General features: G+C 44.6%; 1 protein-coding gene across 1 annotated transcript in view; it reads right to left on the reverse strand.

Annotated features, from left to right (window-relative positions):
• Positions 1 to 353: 353 nt before the first annotated feature.
• efnb3b (ephrin-B3b) overlaps positions 354 to 23,983 on the reverse strand; it is a 94,514-nt gene continuing 70,884 nt past the window's right edge. Inside the window, exons 3-5 of the mRNA XM_049568501.1 lie at positions 12,238 to 12,330; positions 9,436 to 9,498; positions 354 to 4,480 (exon numbers count right to left, since the gene is read on the reverse strand). Of these exons, the coding sequence (XP_049424458.1) occupies positions 4,047 to 4,480; positions 9,436 to 9,498; positions 12,238 to 12,330 (590 nt within the window). The 3' untranslated portion in view covers positions 354 to 4,046. The remainder of the gene's footprint in view (positions 4,481 to 9,435; positions 9,499 to 12,237; positions 12,331 to 23,983) is intronic.

Below are 23,983 nucleotides of genomic sequence, written 5' to 3' on the forward strand. Positions count from 1 at the left end.
TACTTGTGGGCCTTAGGAACTCTTGCTCGCTCTCTCACACTCTCTCACACTCACACACACACACACACACACACACACACACTAGAACAAAAGACCTAAGCAGACCCTCACACAATAATGAATCACACAACAGGACCCAAAGAGTGGTGCTTAAACATTTTTGTTTGTTTTTTTTATTCAACCTTTTTTTCCAAACCAGGAATGTACTAGTTTTTTCCTCTCTTTTGAGGTGTGTTGGGGGGGGGGGGGGGGGGAGGGCCGGGAGGGGGGGGGGGAAGGAAGGGGTCGCTGTGATGAGTAGACAAAGGGGTAAGGAGGAGAGAAGAAGAGGAGGAGAGGACACAAAAAAAAACCTTCTCACACAGAGGTGTCCCAAATACAAAGTCTCAACACGTTACATACGAGAGCCACCTTCGCTCCGCGGCCTCCGCTTGCTGTCTATTGGCACAAAAAAACCACACACGCACACTCACACACATGTACACACACATACACACTTTCACCAACGGTAGAGGTGAGGGAGCTAGGCGGTAGCTGCTGCTTTTTTTTCTCTCTCTCCCCCGTTCCATAGAAACAGCACTTTTCTTCTTTCTCTTTTCAACATGACAACCAGTGGCTGTGTCCGTGGTTTTTAGAAACACGTTGAGTCGACCAGTCAAACACAAACAGTGAGAGCCAGAGACACAACTTGAAATAACATCGACATGGAAATCAAACAATAGAAAGGAAAAAAAACAGAGTCCGAGAGATACTTGACATTCTGCTGAGGGGGAGGGGGGACAGGGAGCGAAATGGACTGAAAACGGGGCAGTGGCTTCTTCGTCAGAGTTGACGTCGTAAAGTCCGAGGAGATTTGTTTCCCCCCACGCAGGCAGAGGCCATTTTCGGATGAAAAACACTGTCATTTTGGATCGGAGTGCTCCAAAGAGTTGCAGAAGTTGTTGAAGAGAGAGAAACAGACACTTCATTTGGCTTGGAGGATATTTTAGGTACTCTGAGCATGTTTAAATAGACATAGACTTAACAGCATACATAAAAAAGAAACAAAACACAAGTCGGTAGTTGTACAAAAAGAAGAATTTGAGGTGTTTCCAGCCTCATTTTCATCTTTGAAATCAATTTCGATACAGTCAAATACAATCCAAACTCATTCATGGTATAAAAACATATCTGAACATCATCACTGTGTTTTTGAACAAAGTCATTTGGGACGAATGTGACACTTAAGTATGAAAGATATCTCATTATATGATGTTAGATACTGATACAAAACACAGCTGAGAAATGTTGTAAGGTCCAGATTTAACACTGGCTTCACACAGAAAACATGGCTACATCACTGGAGGCCTTATGTGTCTGAAAGGAAAAATAAAAAGCTTAAGCTCTCCACTGCCACCCATTTTACACATAAGCCATAAACATGTTTGAGCAACACAAAACAGCTTTTTTTTTAGTATGCACATGTGAACATATTGCACCTCTGAACACAGCGTTGTGTTATTGCCCTCGAGGTCGAGGTGCTGGGGCACTGGCGTGTTTGTGTGAGTGTGTGTGCGTGAGGGCGTGTGAAAGAGAGGAGAAAACACACGGCACACAAACGCTCTTTTCATCCCTCCCGTGTCCATCGGGTTAGTCTTAATCACAGAAATAGAGTCATATGAAAGCAATCAGCGTTTCTGTCGAGTGTGGGTGAAAGTGTGTGAGAAAGCAAGCGGCAGCGAGAGAGAATGTATGTCATTCAATGCAATCAGTAGGCATTTGTGACAGTCATTAAAAGGTGTGAAATTTGTGTTAGGTTTTGTGGGAGGGGGGTGTGTGTCAAACAGAGTGTACCGACTGCTGGGGGGGAGTTCTCCTGTGTGATTTCTCCTGTGTGCGTCCGCAGCTAGGACTGTACTGTGTGTGTGTCATTATAATAAACGAGAGCGTGTGTGTGTGTGTGTGTGTGTGTGAGATGCATTTCAACACAAATTTTGGCGGAAAAGGAGGAGCAAATCTGAAATGTGCCACCTCACGTTAAGTGTGACCGAGTCACAGTAGATGTGTGTGTGAGAGAGTGAGTGATGAGATCTCTCCTTTCCGTGGTTAAAGTTCAGCTCCTCCGAAATCCGTTTTGGCTGTTGGTTCCGTCGCCTTCGTCGAGGAGGCTCAGACCCCTCCGTTCAAAGAAAATGTTTCTCTCCTTTCGCCAGTCCCTCTGTCATCTGCTCTCTCCATCCTTCCTTCCTTGGGATCCTTCATCTCTCACTCCTGCCGCTCCCATCCTTCCCCTCCCCTCAGCTTCTTTTTCTTTAGTGTGCAATTCCTTCACAGTCTTTTCTTTCCTTGTCTCCCTCCCTCCCTTCCTCTCTTTCTCTCTCTCTTTTTTTAAAGTTCTGCATTCAGACGCCGCTTTATTCCTCCTCCCCAGACAGCACTCTCTCTCGCCCTGTTCTTTTCCCTTTATTCTTCTTTTTCATTTCATCCCCTCTCACCCCCCCACCCCGCCATCACCACCCCTCCCCCCTCACTTCTTTTCACTTCTGCGTTTCAAAAAAAGCGTTTGAAAAAAAAAAAAAACTTTCATAGATGGTTCTACCTCAACACTTCCACAAACGAGGTCTAAACTTCAAAACTACAGCATAGTACAAGGAGCTATAAAAATATACACAGAGTTCAGAGACCCTAGAGGGGTGGGAGGGGGGGTGGGGAGAAAAAGGGAGGGAGGAAGTGAATGAGAGAGGGAAGAGAGGAAGAGAGACACAACCTCTGTTCACCGGGAAAATTAAAAAAGGGATTAAATTAATATACAACGCAAAGGGAAAAGGCAGGAAACAAGGTCGTTCTAAGTTGTGGAAAAAAAACAAAAACAGCAGATAAAAAAATGTCTAGCAACAGAAGTGTAGTTTAAGAGAGTGGGTAAAAATAATAAAAACAATAGAAAACAGAAAAAAAACATCTAGAAATTATTTACTGGATATTCATATATATAATCTATAAGTGTTGATAGCGATAAAAAATCTCACTTTTTTGATATTCGCTCACTATTTTGTGTTTTGGTATTTAAGACAAGTCTAAAGAACGCACGCGTACGCACAGTCACTCACACACAAAGCGTACACACACACACACACAAACTAAACCCCACGCGTGCATATGCAAACTCATATGCAGACTTGCTGTACTGAAAGCACACTAACTGCACGCACACGTCTAATGTGGAGCAGCAGCGCCATAATTATTATCCAAGTTGTATGCACACTCGCGCAGTCACACACGCACATTATTAAAATATACAAGATTCTGAGTGTCACCGATTGGTCAGACCTCCTCAGGCCTGGGCCTGGTCATGTGACCGCCGCCCGGGGCTTGCTGATTGAGTGAGTCCGAGGCCCCCTATTTTCTCAGGAGAAACGAACACAAACAAACTAGAATCCTATTGGTGAGTTAGTGGCAGGGGCCGGTCTCTGGTTGGCTGATGGAGCTCTGAGGGGTGGGGCGTTGGGCTAGGCAGGTATGGCCTCTGGGAATCAGAGTTCTCTGGCGCTAAGTGGGATCAAGGGTGTAGTTTTTTTTTAGTTGTAGTCCTTTTCTTTTTCTTTTTCTTTTGTAAAACATCTCAAGTCCCAACGCCAGGTCCATACTCCTAGAAACAAAGTGTGTTGCCACACACACATACACACGCTGGCGGTATGGGGACGACTCTTCAATTCAGCACGGGTGGGTCTCGTTTAGCTCTGAGTTAACAAGAAGGGGGCACTCAGAGGCTCTTGCCCATTCGTGAGGGCCTTGTTAAGAAGGGCTACGACTTTGCCCTTAACACACGCTTGGTGGCCCAGTTGTGTGGGAATGGGGTGGGGTGGTTTATTCAGCTAAAACACAACTGTGGCTGGGCTCACGGGGCAGTGATTTGGGGGAGGGTCCATGGGGCAATACTGGTAGTATTGAGAGGCTCAGGGTCGGAGCTGTGATGGCGAGCTTTGCTGTGGCTTCATTTGGAGCAGGGGATTGGTCGGTAACGGGTAGAGGGAGGTGGATGTGTCCAGTCGGCCAGAGCAGCGGCCGTCTCATACTTTGTAGTAGATATTGGCCGGGCTCTGAGGCGGCATCTCCTGGACGATGTAGACGGGGTGCCCGTAGTCTCCGCTCACCTTCTCGTAGTGCGGGCAGTAGGCTGAGTCCGACGTCCTCAGTGGGATGATGATGTCGCTGGGTTCGGAACCGTTGTTGTTGGAGCTGCTGATGCCTCCGCCCCCTCCCCGCTTGGGGCTGGTGAGCGAGGACAGCGACAGCGGAGGGTGGTGGGTGTCCGAGTGCTTAGCATGCCGCCTCCTGTAGCACACCACGCAGATCACGGCGGTCACCAGCAGGAGGAAGGCAGAGCCTCCTGCCGCACCGGCAATGAGGGCGATGTTGGAGGGTTGAAGGGGGCCGTTCTCACCGCTGCCCTCGCTCCCAAAGCTGTTGGGTCCTCGAGACTGGGTGGAGTTCCCTGCTCCGCCTGAAACAAATCAGAGCAATCTTACTCCAACATCCACAATATCACAAGCTGCTTTCTCTTTGATTTATATATGCATATGAATCATCATGAATATATCAGAGCAATAACACAGCTTGCTTTCACAATTTGTGTTTTCATGAGCTTTTAAACAAACATACCAATCCTTATGGTTCTGAACCACAATGACATGAGTAATGGCACTGGGTTAGCTCTGCTAGTGAAGACTGCGGAGACTTAACCCAGTGGAATGCGGCAAGTATGCAGCAAATCTCACAGACGCTTATATGTGGTCTCTTTATTGATGTAATGAAGTGGACAGCAGCGCTTGTAAAATGGAGAGGGATGTCCATAGACTTGGAGTGAGAGAGCCCCGCGCAGTATATACTCCTGTGGACAGCCTAGCAAAGCCACAGTGTGTATCAAGGTAACACACTCTATTTCCCTAACCTTAACAACTGTATTTACTTAGCATTACAGCCGACCACATGAAGAGAGCCTCCCTGGTTCAGCTCCTACCACCAGACCACACACTCTGCCTGCCTGCTGGCCTTCCCGCCCGCCTGTCTGTCTTTCTATCTGTCTGTCTATTTATCAAACCGTCTGTCACGCTATCTTTCTGTTTGTCAGCCCGATTGCTCCCTCTGCCTGTTGTGTGTCTGCCTGAAACCTAAGATCTTCACAGCCTCGGGGCTCCGAGTTTTCTCTGCAGGAGGTCGGGTCAGAACTCAGCAGGTGAATGATGGTCTGGACGTGTGTATGTGCATCTTTGTGTGTGTGTGTACGTTTACAGAGTGAGGTGGGGTGGGGGGGTCTAAGGCTCTGGCACAGGACCGTGTGAATGTGTGTGGCGTACTGCTTAAGGCCGGTAATGTGAGTCCCTGCTATATAGAGCCTTTGGATTGGTCTATCATTATTCTTGGCACACATCGCTTTCTTCTCTCCCTGTCCGTCTCTCTCCTGCGTCTCCTCTGCTTCCTCGCCCTCCCTTGCTCCGTGGTTCTCTCTATCTTCGAGTTATTGTAGCTGTAATGACCTACCTTGCTCTGAGCTCAGTGCCTAGCAACACAAAACACACACGGACACACTAAGGTCTGAATATACACAACCACGCAAGGAAATACATGCAAACACACCACCTTGCTGGGCCCCCCTGTTGGGCTGGACTGACTGGGCGAGCAGCGCTAATACCAGACGTCGATTACACTCCCTTCTCGTCCTCCCGCTGTCTTCCTCCCTCCATTAACCCAACATCCCTCATTCTCCATCTCCATTATGATCGCCGCCTTTCACCGGCTCTCTTTATTATATCCTCTTCCTTCACCTCTCCTCCTCCGCCTTTTCTTCTCACTCCCCCTATTTTCCACCTCTCACTCCCTCCTGTGTTTCCTTTTTTTCATCTTGCAAGTCCAGACTTTGACACCTTCTTTTCCCCTTGATCCCACTTTTTTATTTCATTAGTGGATTTCACCTCAGACAGAGACGTTCAACAGGTCAAAAATGAAAGAAAAGGTCAAGGTGATAACATAGTTTTGTTCTCGCTGTTGAGCCAGCTGTACTTCCCCCTCTATTTCTTGAGTGTGATTCACACAGTCAATCTCATATATACAGTTTTTTAAACATATTTTTTGGAACTGTTTCATAATGCTAGAGACACTATCATTTTCCACCAAAGTGTTGCACATGTTTTATGCAAATATCTGAAGATTTTGTCAGCATAAAGTGTGAATCAGTGCGTGTTTCCATCAACAACCTTTATATGAATACATTCAGGAGGATCCGAGAAGATTACATAATTAATGGAGCACCAGTAACTCTGATGCATCGTGGCATTTCATCGCAGCTTCCCACACAAGATAGCTTTTTTTTTTGTATGAATTAATTTGTCTCTATCCATGTGTGCTCTGTGGTGTTTTATCAACCACTATGGTGATACAGAGAGAGCTTGATGTGCACCAAGGGCCCCTGCCTGGCCTCGCACTGGGGACTTTGCGGTTGCAAACACTCCTGACACCCTTGCTCTTTCTGTTTTTTTTTTGTTCCTAATGAATACCTTTTATTTTTATACAATAAAAGATGCAAAAGCAGCGCGTTTGAAAAATCCATCCATTCTATCTTTTTAGTACTTCTGGATAAAAAATTCTCACAGTTTCACTCATGTTATCTGAAAAGCACAGTCTCAAAATGAGGAACTGCCCCATTGACTATGGCAATAAGGGTTGAATTTCAGGTGATTCACGTCTTGGATTGATTGGATATGGGGTGTTATGCAAAGATGCTATCAGTCTATATCTGTTTATTTCACACAAATGTTTGTATTCAGCTTTATACTGGAGGTAAGTGTGGTCTAGGTTGGAAGCTGTTAAAAATGATTAGATTACTCACTGCTGTGTTAAACTTGCATTATTGGCATCATTGTCTTATTACTGTCAAGGTGTGCACAGTGCCAGGCTTCAATATCAGATCATGAGGTAAAACTATCACCTGTGCAACAACAGTGAGCTTCATCCTGCACGGTTCAACTAATGTGATAAAAACTTGAGAATGAATCTTGCCAAATGCCTGAATATTAAAACTGAAAAGGATACTTCACCCTCCAAATAACCATTTGTGCATCAATTACTCACTGAGTGTTATGTTGAATTTCTATAGAAAACTTTGCTTTACTTGCATGCCTCCATGATAAACAAAGAATCCAAAAATTCCCGATTGACTGAAGTCATTGGGTCCATGTTTAACACCTGAAAAATTATATCAAAACATCAATTTACAAACTCTAACACAACTTGTGCGGTATAATCCAAGTCTTATTTACCCAGTTGTATGCTCAGTACTTTTTAAACAGACAGTCCTGTTGATGGGGATCCTAACTAAAGTATACGCTCTTCAAAGCCAGGCTCCATTGACAAAAACTGTAATTTTACCTTGCTGAATACAGGAGCTGCTGGTCCATCGCTGCCTTGATCTGTTAGTTTGTTTGTGTTATTGTGTGACTTTGGTGTTTTGAAGGGTTAGTTTGGATTCACCAAAGTCACACAATAACACCAACAAATTACCGATCTGGGCAGTGGTAGACCAGCAGCTCCCGTGTCCAGCGAGGTAAAATTACTGTTTTTGTCAATGGAGTCTGGCTTTGAAGAGAGCATAGATAAGTTTCACTTAAATCAGGCTCCCATCGGAAAGGGATGTCTGTTCTGGAAGTACTCAGCATATGACTGGATAAATGAGACTTGGATCATAGTGCACGAGTTGTGTCAGAGTTTGTAAACGGATGTTTTGATATAGTTTTGCTGTTGTTAAACGTGGACCCCTATGACTTCAATTCATCAAGAACTTTCTCTGTTTTTGTATCCTTTCTTCACCGTGGAGGCATGCAAGAAAAACAAAGCTTTCTTCATGAATTCAAAGTAACACGGGTGAGTAATTGATGCATAAATGGTCATTTGGGGATTCAAAGTGTCCCTTTAAACTACCTACACCTCCATGCTGCAGGGTATTAGTTTACATTGTGCAAACCTGCACCATGAAAAATCATGCTGCTTTACTAACTAACAGCTCCTCTTTACATTGACAATCAACTGGATTACTGTGATACTGAAGAAAAGTCTGAATCCAAATAATAATAAGACAAGCTCTTAAGTTTTAAGGAGCACCTCTTTTCTATGATTTCTAAGCAGATTCACGGACGTCTATACCCAACAGATTCAGCCACCACTGTAAAGAGTGAGTTATTGGTCTGTGTGTGTGTGTGTGATGTCTGTGTGTTTTGATTTGACTGAGTTATGACTCTGAGGAGGAGTTTGGTTTTGTTTGTAGACCGTTATCCGTTCATATCCCAATCATGCATTTGTTTACATCCCTAGAGAGGACCAGATGAGACAAACAAACAAAACGACTGCGGATAGCCAGCAATATTCCAGTTATTAGCTGAGATGATTCACATGAGGATTAGAAATTCTGGCATAACTATCGTGTCAGGAGTCAAAACAATCATTTCAGACAAGTGTGTGCTAATATGTCCTCGTCGGAGCGTCACGAATGTGTAAAATCCCTCATTATGTGTGTGATGTAAATCAGTCCTGCAGTGTGTCCAGTGCTGTTTGTCTCATTCTAGTAAAAACAATACATACTATTGTTGCTTCCTTCACACATGCAGTTCTCACCTACGTGAGGTATGGACAAGTGATGGGACAACGTGTGAATGCCCTGATTCATGCATTTGGCATTGTACACAAATTCACCACCAAAAACGGGGGGGCAGAAAGGAGAGAGGGAGAAATGAACACAGCTGAGAGCAGATCATGTTCTCTCTCCACCACTGAATGACTTTGAGGGAGAGCATGAATCTAGCCTCTCTCCATTTCCATCTCCTTGTTCTATTCCCTTCTCCTCTTTGCTTTTCAATTATTCTTTTCTTTTTCCTCCTTATGTGCCTCCCACTTCTACCCGCTCCCTTCCATCACTCCCCTGTCTCTTCGTCTCTCTCCCCTCATCTTTCCGTAATTCTCATTTCTTTCTTTCTTTTTCTCTCTTGACGGAACTACAGAATCCAGGCCACCCAAACTAATGACAATAATAACTCTCTGAAATGTCGCCGCCGGTCTAGCCCTCTCTCCTGCCGCCCTCTCTCCCTTTCCCTGCCTCTTTCTTCCTCCCTCTCTTTTTCTTGTCCTTCTCCCAAGGTAGCTATTAGCCATCCATTCCCCGCCTGCAGCACTTAGCTCGGAGGGGCCGGGCGCAGAGACCGGGAGGAGAGGGAAAGAGAGCAGGGGAGAGAGAGAGATATGGAATTAAATAGAGAGATCCACAGATGTCACCGCTGCACATTCTCCATCTGTCGCCTTCTCCCTCCCCTCTCCCCACTGCTTTTCTTTCTATCTACCAGTCTTTGCTTACTCCCTCCATCCATTTTGTGTATGGATCCACTGTGGATTATCTTCACTTGGTCTCCTGCTTACCTGGGTTTCTGCTGGTGGTGCGTCCCGCTGGCGGCTCCTTCTTCGGAGGCAGCCCATATGGGCCTGTGGAGGGAAAAAATAAGGGTGGAATATGAGCAGAATGGAAGAAATACCGAGACTATCTTCCGCGACAGCCAAGGCTCTCGGAATTGGAACCAATAAGTGACATTAGTGAAGAAGGAGCCAGCCAGAAAGAGAAATAGCGACAGAGGAGCTTTAATAAAGGCTTCCCTCCCTTCCATTCCCATTATAGGAGAGCACATATTGATTGGGCTTCAATGTGCCGTGTATGAGCACTTTTCCATTTGTTTGAATGGGGAACTAAAGAGAGGCCGTTTGTTGTTTTGGCCAGAGTGAATTTACACAAGGCCATAACGGCTTGTAATCTGTAGTCGCTAAATCAGGCCATCTGTCTAGCAAGCCCTCAGTAATGGTGATGGCATTAAAGTGCGTTTATGTGACACATGCAAGCACACGCACGCATGCACGCACACACACACACACACACACACACACACACAGATGCAACCATTGTACAAGTGTCACTCCTCACCGCTGAAAGAGATGGTTCAGAAAATACTAATTTTGCTTGCTTCTGAGCCATCTGGCTAACAGTAGGCTGCAGGAATAGAGTTTTATATCGGGATATGACTATTCAGCTCTGCCGTTTATGCAACATTTTAAGAAGAAAGGCTGTTATTGGTCATTGCAGCAGCAGGGGAGAGCTAAATGGATATGACGATGGGGTGCTTATGGATAAAACTGTACAATAAACCCACAGAAACCGCTCACTGCGTCACGCCCATGCACAATCTGGTGAATGTGTGTGTGTGTGTGTGTGTATGTGTGTGTGTGTGCACAGCCATCAACCTATACATACTGACATTTAGAGAAGTGTGAGGCTATTGGCTGGTTGCTCCCTCATGACAGTCGACCAAACAGAAGTTAGGGGCGGTGCTGTCTGGATCAATAGAAACTGCTGTGTGGTCAACAGGGGCTAGCGGAGGGAGGTTCAGGCTGTGTGTGTCTGAGAGAGAGTGTGTGTGTTTGTGTGTGTGTGTGTGTGACAGAGACGGAGAGCAAGCAAGATAGATAAAGAATAAAATAAGAGAAGACAAGTCAGTGTGTGTGTGTGTGTGTGTGTGTGTGGGGCAAGGGTGCAAATGTGTGTTTCACGAGTGTGTGTGTCCCTCGGAGCGAAGCAGAGCGGCATATCTCATCAGAGATCACCACAAGGCAGCACGCCGCTTATTTAGATGACAAACAACACAGACGTGACCTTTCAGCCACATAGCAGATAAGACAGAAAGACAGAGGAAGAGTGGAAATAACAGAGAGGGGGGACTGAGAGGGAGAGTTGGAAGGAGAGATGGCTGGCATGCAAAGTGAAAGGGAAGTGATGAGGACGGGGAAAAGGGGAATTTAAAAAGGAAGCAAGCAATGTTTCTTGAATGGAAAGGGGTTAAAAAAAAGCAAAAAGGCAAATGCAGAGGGAATCGAGAAGAAGTGGAGGAAGGACAGAGGAGGAAAAAAGGCAAGATGACAAATTAAAAAGAGGTGTGTGTGCCTCTTCATAGTAGTAGTTGTGTAAAAGTGGCAGAGAGGTTTGAATGTGTGTGTGTGGGGGGGTAAGGTAGCATTTCCATCGCCCATGTGGTGAAAAAGCCATGGGAAAAAGAAAGTGTGTGTTTCTATTGAGCCGAGCTGACGATGCTGATGTTGTGGCCTGATAGAGCCACAGCAGCGCCACTTGGCTCTTTTGCTGAAGATCACCAACAATACATAAGGCCTGATAACACAGGATAGGCTAAAGAAATAGAAATAGGCGAGTGTGTGTGTCATGTGTGTGTGAGGGGGGTCGTGTGAAGGACAGGTGCCTATTATGTGCAGGAATGCGCAGGTCAGTGAAAATGCTTAAATGCACCTTTTTTCCTGCCGCCTCTCTGAAAAGCCTGCATGTGAGGGTCATTACCTGTGAATATTTCTCCAAACAAATTAGAAGTGTGCGCAGCTACGAGTCATTAAAAATCCCTGACTGCGTGCTTTAACACTGAATGGAGTCATTTTGTTATCGTGCTTGCTCCTGGCAGGTCAGCTGTGAGGGGAAATGTGTGTGTTCTGGTGTGTCCGCACGTCTGCATGAGCACCTCAGTTTGCATGTCTGCGCCCCATGTGTGCGCTCATGCCCTCGCGTGTGTGAGCTAATGTTTATACCTGTAATATGAGTCCCGCGCAGGGATGTGTGAGTGTCAAAGTGTGGGTTTGAGTGTGTGTGTCCAGCGTGAGTCAGTGGTAGTTAAAAGGCAGAGTGAAAAGGGAGTCAACAGGGCTCATTAGAGCTGACTGATCCCACACTTCTCCGCTGTTCTCACCACTTAATGATTCCTAATATGCTCAGAGAGAACACACGCGCGCCGAGAAGTGATGTACGTGTGTGTGTGTGTGCGTTTTGTATGTGTGTGTAAGAGAGCGGGAGATAAGAGGGATGGCTTAAAAAGTGGAGGAGGCTGCGTGTCAGATAAGGAATGTGTACCACTCGGTGCTGTACGGATGGGAGATGGTGTGAGATGCGGTGGACTGGAGCCAATGGTTGTAGTCACACTGTGTGTTAAGTGAGTGGTTGTGCGTGATGCATGAATAACAATGTGTGTGTTATGAGGGAGTGTGTGAAGAAGGGTCCATGTGTGGTGGCGTCCAGGAGTTACACATATGGGAGAGCTCACGTGTGTGTGTGTGTGTGTGTGTGTGTGTGTGTGTGAGAGTGAAAAAGTAATGTAGGACGAGAGAGCTGAGAGGACTTACTCTGCCCCACTTTCAGGACCACCTTCATGCCTTGCGTGGCACACACTCCTCCTCTCATGCTATCCAGGCCTTGACGCGTCCCATCTGATGTAGCTGGAGGGGAGGAAACACAAAATTGCACAATTAGCCAAGTAGCAGGGTGGCATACACACACGCACACACACAGTGAAAACCCATCCGTTAAAGCCACACAAATTCACACTCCCTCTCAATCTATAGCCGACGCCAACAACAGCTTCTATTCATATGGTCAGCCATTCCAGAGTCAGCGAGTGACATTTGCAGAGGCAGCGATTTAAAACTCCACCAGAAGCTCTGAAATGTCAAACTACGAGGCGGCAGCACTTTAATAAGTCCTCATTTAGCAGTCCGCTGGAATGCATTAACACCCCCGCCGCGCCGCATGGACTCAACCGCTTTCAGTCGAATGCAATTGCTGCTGGGGCTGGGAAAATAGCAGGAGAGGGGGGTAATCTAGACAGGCATAGACTGGCTGATGGAAAAAAAGGGGATGGTAATCCAATCAAGGGCGCATATAAAATAAAATGGAGCCCCTGAGACACAAAACACTGTGTGTAGAAAGAAACTGGACCGGTTAGAATACAGACTGTGTTGAATGAGTTAGAGCTCCAGTTTTAAATACCCCATTACTATCACTGCTTATGTTTTAATTACGCGAATTAAAGGGAATTTTTCGATTTGAAATTGAGGGACTGATGTGGTAATACAGGCAATGAGGGATTTAATATGCATTTTTAAGCTATTAGCGCTATTATTACACTGAAAAAATTGAAACAATTCAATCAGAACGGCAGTGTCACATTTCAAATCAACATCCTAACCCATATCGAACAAGCTTCCTTCTAGTGGAGCCAGGAAGGAGACCGAAGGAGGTCAAGCAGTGCTGACTAAGTCTAGAGGCAAGAGGGAGTGTGTGTGCGTGCATGAGTCCCTGTAACACTCTAACACTTATTCTTACATAAAGCATGTCAGCAAGTGCATTACAGATCACTGGTCTGCAGGTCACAGAGGCTGGAGGAGGAGGGAGGAAGACACAGAGAGAATCAGAATGGAGGGATCAGACAGAAAAAGTAGAGGGATGGAGAGATGAAGATGCAGGGATGAGTGTAAAGGCCACTTTCACACCTGCAGTCCATTCCTGAAATGTTCAGGAGCAGGGATCGATATTCGGGAAATCTGTACTGCCAGTTTCCTGCCACAAGGACAAGCACATAAAGGGTTAAGGCGATCTGACGAAAAATCCTTTTACAAGACATATTTGAATCTGTGACTCTGCCGTTTAGCATTATGCAAATGCTTCTGTGGGTGTTGACTGGTAAGCAGGGGTGCACCATCAGGAGAGGCACACCAGGCAAATGTTTAGGGCCCACACAAAAAAAAATATTCAGGAAAAGGGGCCCCTGATTACACAACATTGGCACATTTTGGCAACGACAACAATAAATTGCCGGGGTAGCTGGTGTTACATGGCGTACACAGATTACATTACTTGCCCACTGCCCCTGCTGTTGCTTTGCTTTTTTAATCTCAACACTTGTTTGGACAGATGCTTCAGTCGCAGGAGTCAGATTTCTGTCATCATGTGATGAGAGTGATGAGAACTCACCAGCAAGATGGTGGCAGAAGATCTGGTGTCCAAGCTAAAAGCTAGGGGCCTTGAGGGGCTTCTTTGTCTGGGGCTCCCCGATAGTCTAGGATCACCTCTGCTAACAAGCTTTTCAAGAATGCATTACAGCCATCTGCTGTACTGTCCCTTACTCCATCTATTTCCCGGCATTGCCACGGCATGTGTGAAAAGGCGCAAGATGAAAATATTCATGAATGTAGTGCATGTGTGAACAGTGAAAATCACTAGTACGGCTTGAAAGCTTATCCCGGTAATTTACTGGGAACTGTGTGACAGAGGTCAGACAAATGAAAGGAGGATGAAAAGAGGAGTGAGGCCTTCAAAGTGAGAATCACACCTCTGCAGCTGCACACGAATGTTCACTCATCACTACAGCCGTTCGATCACATTAAAAACAGTTCTTGCTGATGTGTAGCCAGAGTGGCTGGTAGAAAATACAGAAAACATATTCTTCCTCGGTCCACCAGCTCGCCCAAACACCCCTGCACACACCACCCGTCTATCCTTATTTTCCCCGCGTTAGCCCTCGGGGCTAACCCTCACCTTGTCTCCTTAAAGAAATATAAAAAATCATTTTCCCCCCACCACTTGGCTTCAGGCTATAGATTAGCCTGTCTGAAGCGAGGCAAAGAGGGAGGGATGGCGGATGGCTCTGGAGAGAGAGATGGAGGGAGAGAAGGGAAGGTGTGAAAAAGAGGCAGCTTTACTTCTAACACCTCCGTCACTCTCTCTCCCTCCATCTCCGCAGGATGCAGAGTGTGAAAGCAGGAGGAGGAGAGAAGCAGGCGGGGGTCAAGGCGAACAGCAGTGCGGTGGGAAAACCAGGAGACTGGGATGGATGAAGGGATAAATAAAGAAGGTTTAAATGGAGTGCTGTGAAAAGTTTCTCAAGTTTTGCTACTATTTGTTGTGTCACCAAAGTATTTTAAATTATAGTATTTTTTCCCTGTGTGAGACCTGTGTAATAATTTCTGCTACACTAATGTAGGAGGAAAATTAAATTTATTTCAATGAAGTTCAAATAAATGGAAATGGAGTGTGCCAAATTCAGAGCAGCTCTAGTTTCATCAGGGCAAAAATACTTTTCTAAAATATCTCTGGCTGCTCAGATGCCAAATTTCGGTTGTAGCAACATATTTTGAACATTATTCAGGGATGCTCAGAGGCATTCCAGATATATTAAAGATTGGGCCTCATGTAAGAACCACTATTCTTAAAGTGTGTGTGTGAGACATCTTACAATGTGCACCTTTCATAAACAGGTGGCACCAGGTTTGTGCTGTTGGTGAGTCTGACTTGTAACACTCATACGAGCAACGTCACAGAAACAAAGTAAGAGAGGTTTGCGATAAAATTACAAATCTGTTCATGCACAAGACCCAATGTATTGGATGAAACAGTATAACAGTATATAGCACATTTACTCTCCACCCACTCCATCTCACTTTATGCCCCATCTGATATTTCGTTGAATTTCACAACTTGTACTTAAGTGTTTAAGACACCATTATGCTATTTTTTTCATACAAAAATTACCATAACTGTTTCATTTTAAAGCATAATAGAACAGACATTAAAGAGACAGACACATGTGGTCCTAATAACTAATGAAACACAAAGAAAACATATTTATTTCTAGTATTTTTCTGCATCTGTTTGTAGATTTCCCCGTAATAATGACCAAATCAAATATGAAAATATTATTAAAAAATAATATCTATTTCTATGTGGGACTGTCTCCACTGTAAGTGTATAAAAATATCTATTTTATTTAATAAACTAATTGAATGAATTTTATCATATTTAATTTTTACATTAACTACATATTCTTGTGCAGGGGCATAGTGTATGAGGACAAAATGACTTGGTTAGTATATGAATGATTTAATATTTATCATCTATGTTAACTGTCTTAAAGCTAGAAAACATACATACCCTAAACTGCATTCCCGGACAACAGGGTACCAATGTGATGAAGATGGGCCGAGGGGCAAAAACCAAGCGCTCAAGCTCTGACTAAAGAAATGGATGAAGGATGGAGTAAATACCCTTAACTGGTCTGAGAGAGACGTGCTGAGGACTATGATTCCTGAGAGTAATAACTCCTGACACACGAAGGAGGACAAGAAGGTGACGGAAGACGAGGGTGGTGAGGAAGACGAGGGCGAGGAAAGGAGGAGGAGGCCATGCAGGGAAGCGAGGCGGGGAGACTGATTGCCTGTGACAAGCTGTTGGTGATATGATGGGGACAGGAGACTATGTGAGACGATCGAGATGACCCACAGCCCAGTGGACGAAGAGGAGAGGAGAGGAGAAGGAGGGAGGCTGACAAGATTCATAGAGAGAGGGGAAAAGTGGTAGAAGAGACAGAAGTTAAAAACAGAAAGTAAGGAAAGAGTTTAAATGACATGATAGATAGCGGAGAGGTAAAAGAGTCTAATGTCTCCATTATGGAAAAGTGGTGCGGTAATGGATACAAAGAAGGGGGAGACAGAGACTGAGAGCAGGGGAGCCAAATTGAACCAGGAGAGCCTCCACATATGTGATTTTGCAAATGCAAGTTATTTTTTTAACATCGTAATCAACAGGTCACAAATACCACAAAGGCAATTTTTGTTAAAACAGTGAACTGTATCACCACAAATCCTCTTAAATCCATTAGGCGTGTTACAGGTGCCACTATTTCTGTAAATCTCAATTTCACAGGAACGGAGTGAACAAAGAGATCATGGGTGCTTTGTCCTTGGATCGAAAATATTCCCCTTTACCCAATCTTGGTTTCTAAACACAGCAAATGCGGAAATTTTTCCTCGCACTTGAGGGGGAATAGATATCACAGAATCAAGGTAGAAATAATCACAGAACATCTGTGAAATCCTGATGAGAGACAGAGATGAGAGCGGGAAAGATGGAGAGATGTAGAAATGGCGTCAAATCTTTCCCGCCTCACTTTGGGAGGACAGAGAGAGAGAGAGAGAAAAAGAGAGTGGGGAGGAGAGCAATTTGGGATGAGATAAGAGGAGAAAGGGAAGGAGAACAACGGAGAGAGAGAAAGAGGGAGACAGGGGAGGGAGAGGAGGGATGAGTAATTGAGACAATGATCAGCAGTGATGGGGGGGATGTGAAGCGCCAGAGGACAGAGGAGAGGAAGGGCGTCGCTCCGCCACCCTCGTTCGACAGGAAGACAGGAGGGAGAGGCGGAGGAAGTGGAAAAACTTAATTAATGAAATAATACCGCAGTCAACCTCAATCAGACTGCACAGCGCCGGGGCCCTGCACACAAGGAGGCAGGCAGCCAGGCAGGCCGGGGGAGGAGTGTGTATCTAGTCCATAGAAAAGATCACAGAGTGGATGAGAGTCTTTCTTTGTGTCTCTCTTGTTATTACCAAGGTCAGTGCTGGGCCAAACCTCGCCTCTGCCTCCATTCTCGCTGCTGAAGTTGGCCCTACTGTTACATAAAAGTGGAAGATGACCCCGGCGGAATCATATCTCACATCGTTCATTCATTGCGCGACTTAAACCCCCCACGTCTGACATGCGTTCAGCTCTATATTGACTGCAACCGTCTGCAGTGGACTATGCAAAGCAACTTCATTTGCATAAAGACGCAGCCCCGGACCTCAATGTTTGCCATCCCACTCTATTCCTTCCCCCTCCTGTGGTGTGTCTTGCAGCCCTGGTTGTATATTCCGCACATGCTGAGTGACAGCCGGCCTCCCGCAGCAAAACACTTGCTCCTATGTGAGTGATGTGAATTTGCGTACATGCTGATGTTGTTATTTCCATCACGTCCTTCTGTCTACTTTGGGACACGACTCACATTTCACTTTGCTCAAAAGTCACGAGGAGTGCTGGTTTACTGCCTGATTTCACATATTTCTGGTTGAAATTGGATTTTACAGTGGGACACGGTGTATACAGTCCAGGGTTTGGCGCAATATGTTGTGTTAGGAAATGGAAACAAGGTTTTTCTGGGGGTGATTAAGCCCAAAATGTACTGCTCCAAAGCTGCATTATCAACCAGGGAAAGTGGGCAGCTGCCCCAAGGAACCACAAACACAGAGGCCCCAAAAGTCAAAATCTTTGAAGAATATCCACCAATTCATAACAGAAATGAAAAGATAAGTGGCTATAGCTAATATTGTCACTTAATCCTGATGTGCTGTCATGCTGAGGGTCCCTGTGCCCAAGAGCGTAGCTTTGGTTTTAGAGGTGGGGGTAAACAGACACGTTATTGGGGCTTAAGTTGGATTGGGATTTTCCAATTGATTGAAATGCTTTGCACATTGCAGTATTACAAATAAAAATCACATTGTTTTCTTTCATAGAGATCACATACTTTATAATGAACATATTTAATAAAAAACATTTGCATCTGTGCTTCAAACAGCTATGTCCTTGTGCTGAATTAATGTTTAGTTCTAGCATCTATTCAGAATACTGACTGGAGATCAAGGGCGTGGGTTTCATTTCAACAATTGGGGGAACACAGACGACACAGATTCTAGTGAATTTTTATGTACCAATTTGTAAATAAAAACCTCTGCTACTGTCATGTTTTTATCGGGGGGTCAAATGCACATGTTGGAAATATTGAGAGGGACGTGTCCCCTGCGTCCCCCCTGAAATCTACACCCATGCTGGATATCAAGTTGAATAAAATGTGTTTTCGGTTTTCTGTCTCTTTTTATTTTTTTTTAAATACATGAAAACATTTTTTAGTATTTTTTACATCCAAAGTAGTGCCTGCAGTCTTCCTCTCAGCCTGTACTTAGGGCAGCAACCTGTATGTAGCCTGGAAGGCAAATCCGGGGCAATAAAATGGCTGTTAAATAAATATGTGTTCAATATGTTTTACTTGAAGATGACAGAATACATAATGCACTGAGAGGAAGGGGGGTAAGCAGGGGCCCGCAGCTCAATTTTTCCCCAGGGGCCCCGGGCAGATTAATATCATTAAAAACGCTATGAAGCTGCAGGTTTTTTTTTATGATAGGAGAGATTGAGGTGTAGCTGTCCAAGTACTGCTCCTGTGCATAAATACTGTATGTGTGGCCAAGCTATTGCAACAGTCCAAGCTCGCTACTGTATCACATACACACATCAAATTACACATACATGCCTGGAGCGTGAAGTGGAAACATCTTTTCCGATGACAGATAGATTAAAGGGAGCAAAGCTGAGAATGTGGTGCGCAGCAAAACAGCAGATTAAACAACAAACGGAATGAATAAACAAGCAAACAAGGGCCAGGGAGGAACAAAGCTCGCTCGCGCTGTGCTGTCTCACGTTCCACGAGCACAGCGGCGCCCCCGCTAGCCTCTGGTGTGTGATGGCGTGTTAGCCGCGTCACGAGTGTGTCAGGTTAACGAACGCAATGATCTCGAATGCAAATGCAACGTGAAAGACACGAATGCAAGTGGGTGTTTTTGTTTTGCTTGGGGCACGGTGTTGCATGCTAAGGCTGGAGAGGTTTGAGTGTGTATTTCTGTGTGTGTGTGTTTGTGTCAGTGTGTGTGTGTGTGTGTGTGCAAAGTGTTCCCATCTGTGTGAATCAACCTAAAACCAATGTGTTGCTCCACAGCAGCTTTGCCTTTAAAATCCCCCATTTAGTTCCACTTGTTTGGCTTTTGGACCACATTCTCCACCACGAAACTAAGTTTGTCACTCGGGTGGACTGTGAGTGCGAGTGTGAGTGTGTGTGTGGGTGCAGAGAGTACTTGGGGGTGGGATTTACAGTTGCTTTCCTGTTTAAATTTGTAGTCCTCACTCTCCAGAGGTTCCATGAGCTCCATGTGTGTCACCTAGATGATGAAGAGCATATAACCTGATCCCCTTTCCCTTGAGGCAAAGCTGAAGGATTCATTTTCTCTCTCAAGTCCGAGCTGCCCCCCAAAAACTCCTGGATCTCGCCATCGAAATTTCCTGTAACTAAAAACGTCTTCATAAATCTCCTATGGTGCTTTTATAACCTGGCTATGACGCATTAACGAAGCGATCACAAGCCATTACCTTGCCGCGGCGGCAAAGAGGGGAGAAGGCATTAAGTTGTGTACTGAAACAGAACCGGCATTATTTTAGCTCCCCCTCGAAAAAACACACCGGCCAAGTATTATTTTCACATTCCACCTCCAAAAACACAACACACTACATTACTTCCAACCTAGCATGAGGTTTTCCAAACTTTTTTTCTGCTAAGAGTGCAGGTTTCTTGTTCTTTTGTTGCACACAAAGGCCCACTGTTGACTGTGTTGTGGTAGCACTTGATCCACAAATGGGACTGGCTACAAACGAGGACGACACAAAGACGTCTGCATGTTTGGCGCCTCTGTTACACAGCGACATGACGATATGTATGTGTGGTTTGGAGACAGGACAAGTATGATGATGTGTTTGTTACATGAGCCAATGCGAGAATGGGAAGAGATTTGTGCTGATAAAGACTTGTGTTGCTGAACTGTTGGCTTGTTAAAGTGCCTCTTATACCTTAGGCGACATGCTGTGCTTAGAGTGGAAAGAGCACCAAAATATGGCATTTAAAGATACTTTAGTTACTATGGTTACTGTTTGAAAATCTTCTTACTTGTCTTTTTCTTCAGAAGGGAATATTTAATCTGACCCATGCAACACTGAAAGGGTTAGATAAATCTAATTACTTTACTACCTAAAGTGCACGAAAAAATTAAAGCCACATTTCTGCTGGCAACCAAACTGGCTGATCCCTGATGGGACGTCTTCATTTTTCATTTGTACTCTGCAATAATGTGATTTAAAGTGCAGACAAAGTATAAAATTTGTACTTGTATAAAAGAAAACTTGCAATCGGTGCCATTTTAAAGGGGTAGTTTTGATTTTATGAAGTTGGGTTGTATGGGGTACTTACCCAAAGCCAGTAAATTACAAACAATAGATGTCAGTGTGAGTCCGAGGATGGGGACCAGCTACAAAATGTATTTTAGCCACCTTAAAGAAATCCCACCTTAAAAAAATCATTATCAGTTTACGTGTATATTACATTGAGAGTGTTTTCAGAGCTTAACTTTTCTGTCAGACAGCCTGTTCCAACAGAGAAGCCGTTAATGGCTTAATTTCCCCATCTATGCTCTCGTCAAAGCCACCAGACTCCATTGAGAAAAATAGTAATTTTAGCTAACTGAATACATGAGCTGCTGGTCTACTGCTGCTCCAATTAGTTAGTTTGAGTCATTGTGTGACTTTGCTGAATCCGAACTAATATTCTTAAATGCCAAAGTCACACATTAAGACAAACTAATTAACTGTTCCAGGCAGCGGTAAACCGGCAGCTCCTGTGTTCAGCAGTATTAAATCACTGTATTTCTCAATGGAGTCTGGCTTTGGAGAGAGCTATGTAACAGCTTAATTTTCCTGCTGGAAATCACTGTCTGATGGAAAGGTAAAGGCGTGAAAGTATTCTAACTATATCATACGCTCGAGCTGATACGGATTGTTTTAGGTTGGACTTTTTTTTGGTGGTCAAAAATACATTTTGTTGCTGACCCCTTTCTTAGCAGTAGATAGCTTAGCTTCTATGTCAGACTCCAGCTTGCTTTTCCAAACTGGGGGCGTGCCTGACATATCTACTGTATGTAATATACTGTTTATGGATATGTACCTCATACAACCCTATCTAAAAAAAACCCCGTAACTTTCCCTTTAACCTGTGTCCTGCACAAGCTTTTGTGAGAGAGCACCAGAGGCAATGGGACCTGGACAGGCTGCCATCGGGAGCCAAGTCATGGTCACAGGTTAGACTCACATGATGTGTCACATGCTGACCAAAAAGACACATACACACATACATCCAGTAATAATCTCACGCAAGCCCCCAATTTCACACATGCATCCATAGAGGACACCATACCACAAAATCTGGACATGTCACATACACACACACACACACACACACACACACACACACACACACACACACACTCACACACCCAATCCACCAGGGGAAAATGATCTCAGTGTCTTTGCTTGCGTGCGGTTGATCTCTCCTCTGTGCCCGATGACATTTTAATTCTCAGCAGTTATTCGCTTTCCATCCATCCCGTTCTATTACAGTCATCCCCCCCCCGCCTCTTTATTCGCCCTCTCTCTCTCCTCTACCCCTCCCTCCCTCTGTCTCTCCGTCTTTCCGTGTCCCGTGCGCTTGGAGGGTGGGCGACTCAGAATCACATCGCATTAACCTCCAGCACCAAAACACACAACAAACTGGGCCACAGCACAGCAGCCTCCACCCCCCTACTCCCCCTCCTACCGCCCATCAGAGTCCCGAAAAGGAGGACTGGAGTGTGGAGCGCACCTGATCTCTACATCTGACAAACACACACATGCATGCACGGCGCTGAGAGGGACTTTGATTGCTTGTGACAGATCCGCTGCCATTTTATGATTTAGTTCTGAGGCGGTGAGCAAAAAATATTGTTGGAGGCCTGAAAAATGCTGCTGTTTTCTGTCATATTGTTGTTTGCCTTTGACTGAATTCTTATCATGATTTATGAGCCAGTGTTGCTTGTGATAATCTAGTTGGATGTTGTCATGCTGTGTGTGTGTGTGACCTCACTTATGCATTCCCTTACATCTAAATGTTTGCGGATGTGTACAAAGGTCACATGTGTGTATGTGTATGTATGTAGGGCTGTAATCACCTATTTAACCGTGGGGGGTGGGGAGATCATTTTCAATGTGCATCTTCTGTGATGAAACCCCCCTGGAGGGATCTGGGGGGAGTTTCCCAGGGAGAACAGCTAAACTCACCACTCTAAAGCATTTTGAAAATCCTATGTGATTTATGTAATGTTTCTTAAAAGGTTAAGCTGTCATGATCATAGAGGGGAAAACGTATGTAACATTCAACAAGTCCTCGAACCCATTCGACCACAAAGCTAATTTGTTCCTACCCTCTAATACCACACACAGGAGTGTTTCCTACATTAACACCTCAACTGCTGGGAGGAAATCGACACTTCCTTATACCTAAACAACAGAATACTGTTTGTCAACGACTCCCAAAACATCATATATGAATGTTAAGACTGTTAACTTATGTTACGTATATGATATAAGTTAACTTACATATGTAAATTAAAATAAGTCAAAGGTGACTTTTGGTTTTTAGATGGGACATTAACTGCTGTCTCCTGGGTTAAAGTCCTGTGTTTGTCTGAACCATCCAACCACCCTGATTTGCCCCCTACATGGACTTTGTGATTCTTTATGCTACATCACTTGACTTCTTCCTTTGCTCCCATCATAATTACCATAGCCACCAAAGCCCACTGTCAGTATGGGTCATAACAGGCTGCTTCACAGCAAATGAACTATGGGGTTGTTGTTTTTGGGTGGAGGACAGTCTAATAATTGAGGTGAAATATCAAATCATGGGAACATTAATGATTCATGCGTCAGACTGACCATCCCACAACCGACAGCGGGCACAACATGAAAACTTCAGAAGATGTAAACAAGTGTCTTTCCTATGACAAAATAGAAATATATATATATACATATATATATTGAAATTATGGATAACCTTGTTCATGAGCTTTCCAGTAATCAGAGCAGCATACCGATATGTTTATTTTTTTATATCGGTGTCGATGGTAGGGGTGGGTCAACTTTGAAAGCCCCTTTCTCCTGAATGGTTGGTGATTGCGGTTGATCAAACCATGTTCTAACAGTCTATAACGGTCTCATTAACATGTTGGGAAAAATGGGGTCAAATCGAAAGGAGTTTGGTCAGAAAGGTGATTGATTTCTGTTGGAATGCTGGTTGGATGTTCAAAAGTTGCAAGCAAAGTTTCAGATGCTCAGCATTACAAAGCCTACTCGCAGATCAGGGTAAAACAATTTAGGTAAGTGTGTGTTTTGACATTTATTTTTAAAATTCTATATGAGAAAAGATACCTTACTCTAAAGGGTCTTATGGCCCTACTTGAAAACTCCTGTACCTTAATAAAAAGCATCCCAATATTCCAGACTTCTTCATGTGTTTCCAAGTTTTATTTAACTTTTATTTACACATTGTCCAAGAGTCCCTGTCCACCTTAAGATCAGACTTGAACAAATCATTGA

The sequence above is a fragment of the Epinephelus fuscoguttatus genome, linkage group LG23 (genome assembly GCF_011397635.1).
Source record: "Epinephelus fuscoguttatus linkage group LG23, E.fuscoguttatus.final_Chr_v1".
Taxonomy (NCBI): domain Eukaryota; kingdom Metazoa; phylum Chordata; class Actinopteri; order Perciformes; family Serranidae; genus Epinephelus; species Epinephelus fuscoguttatus.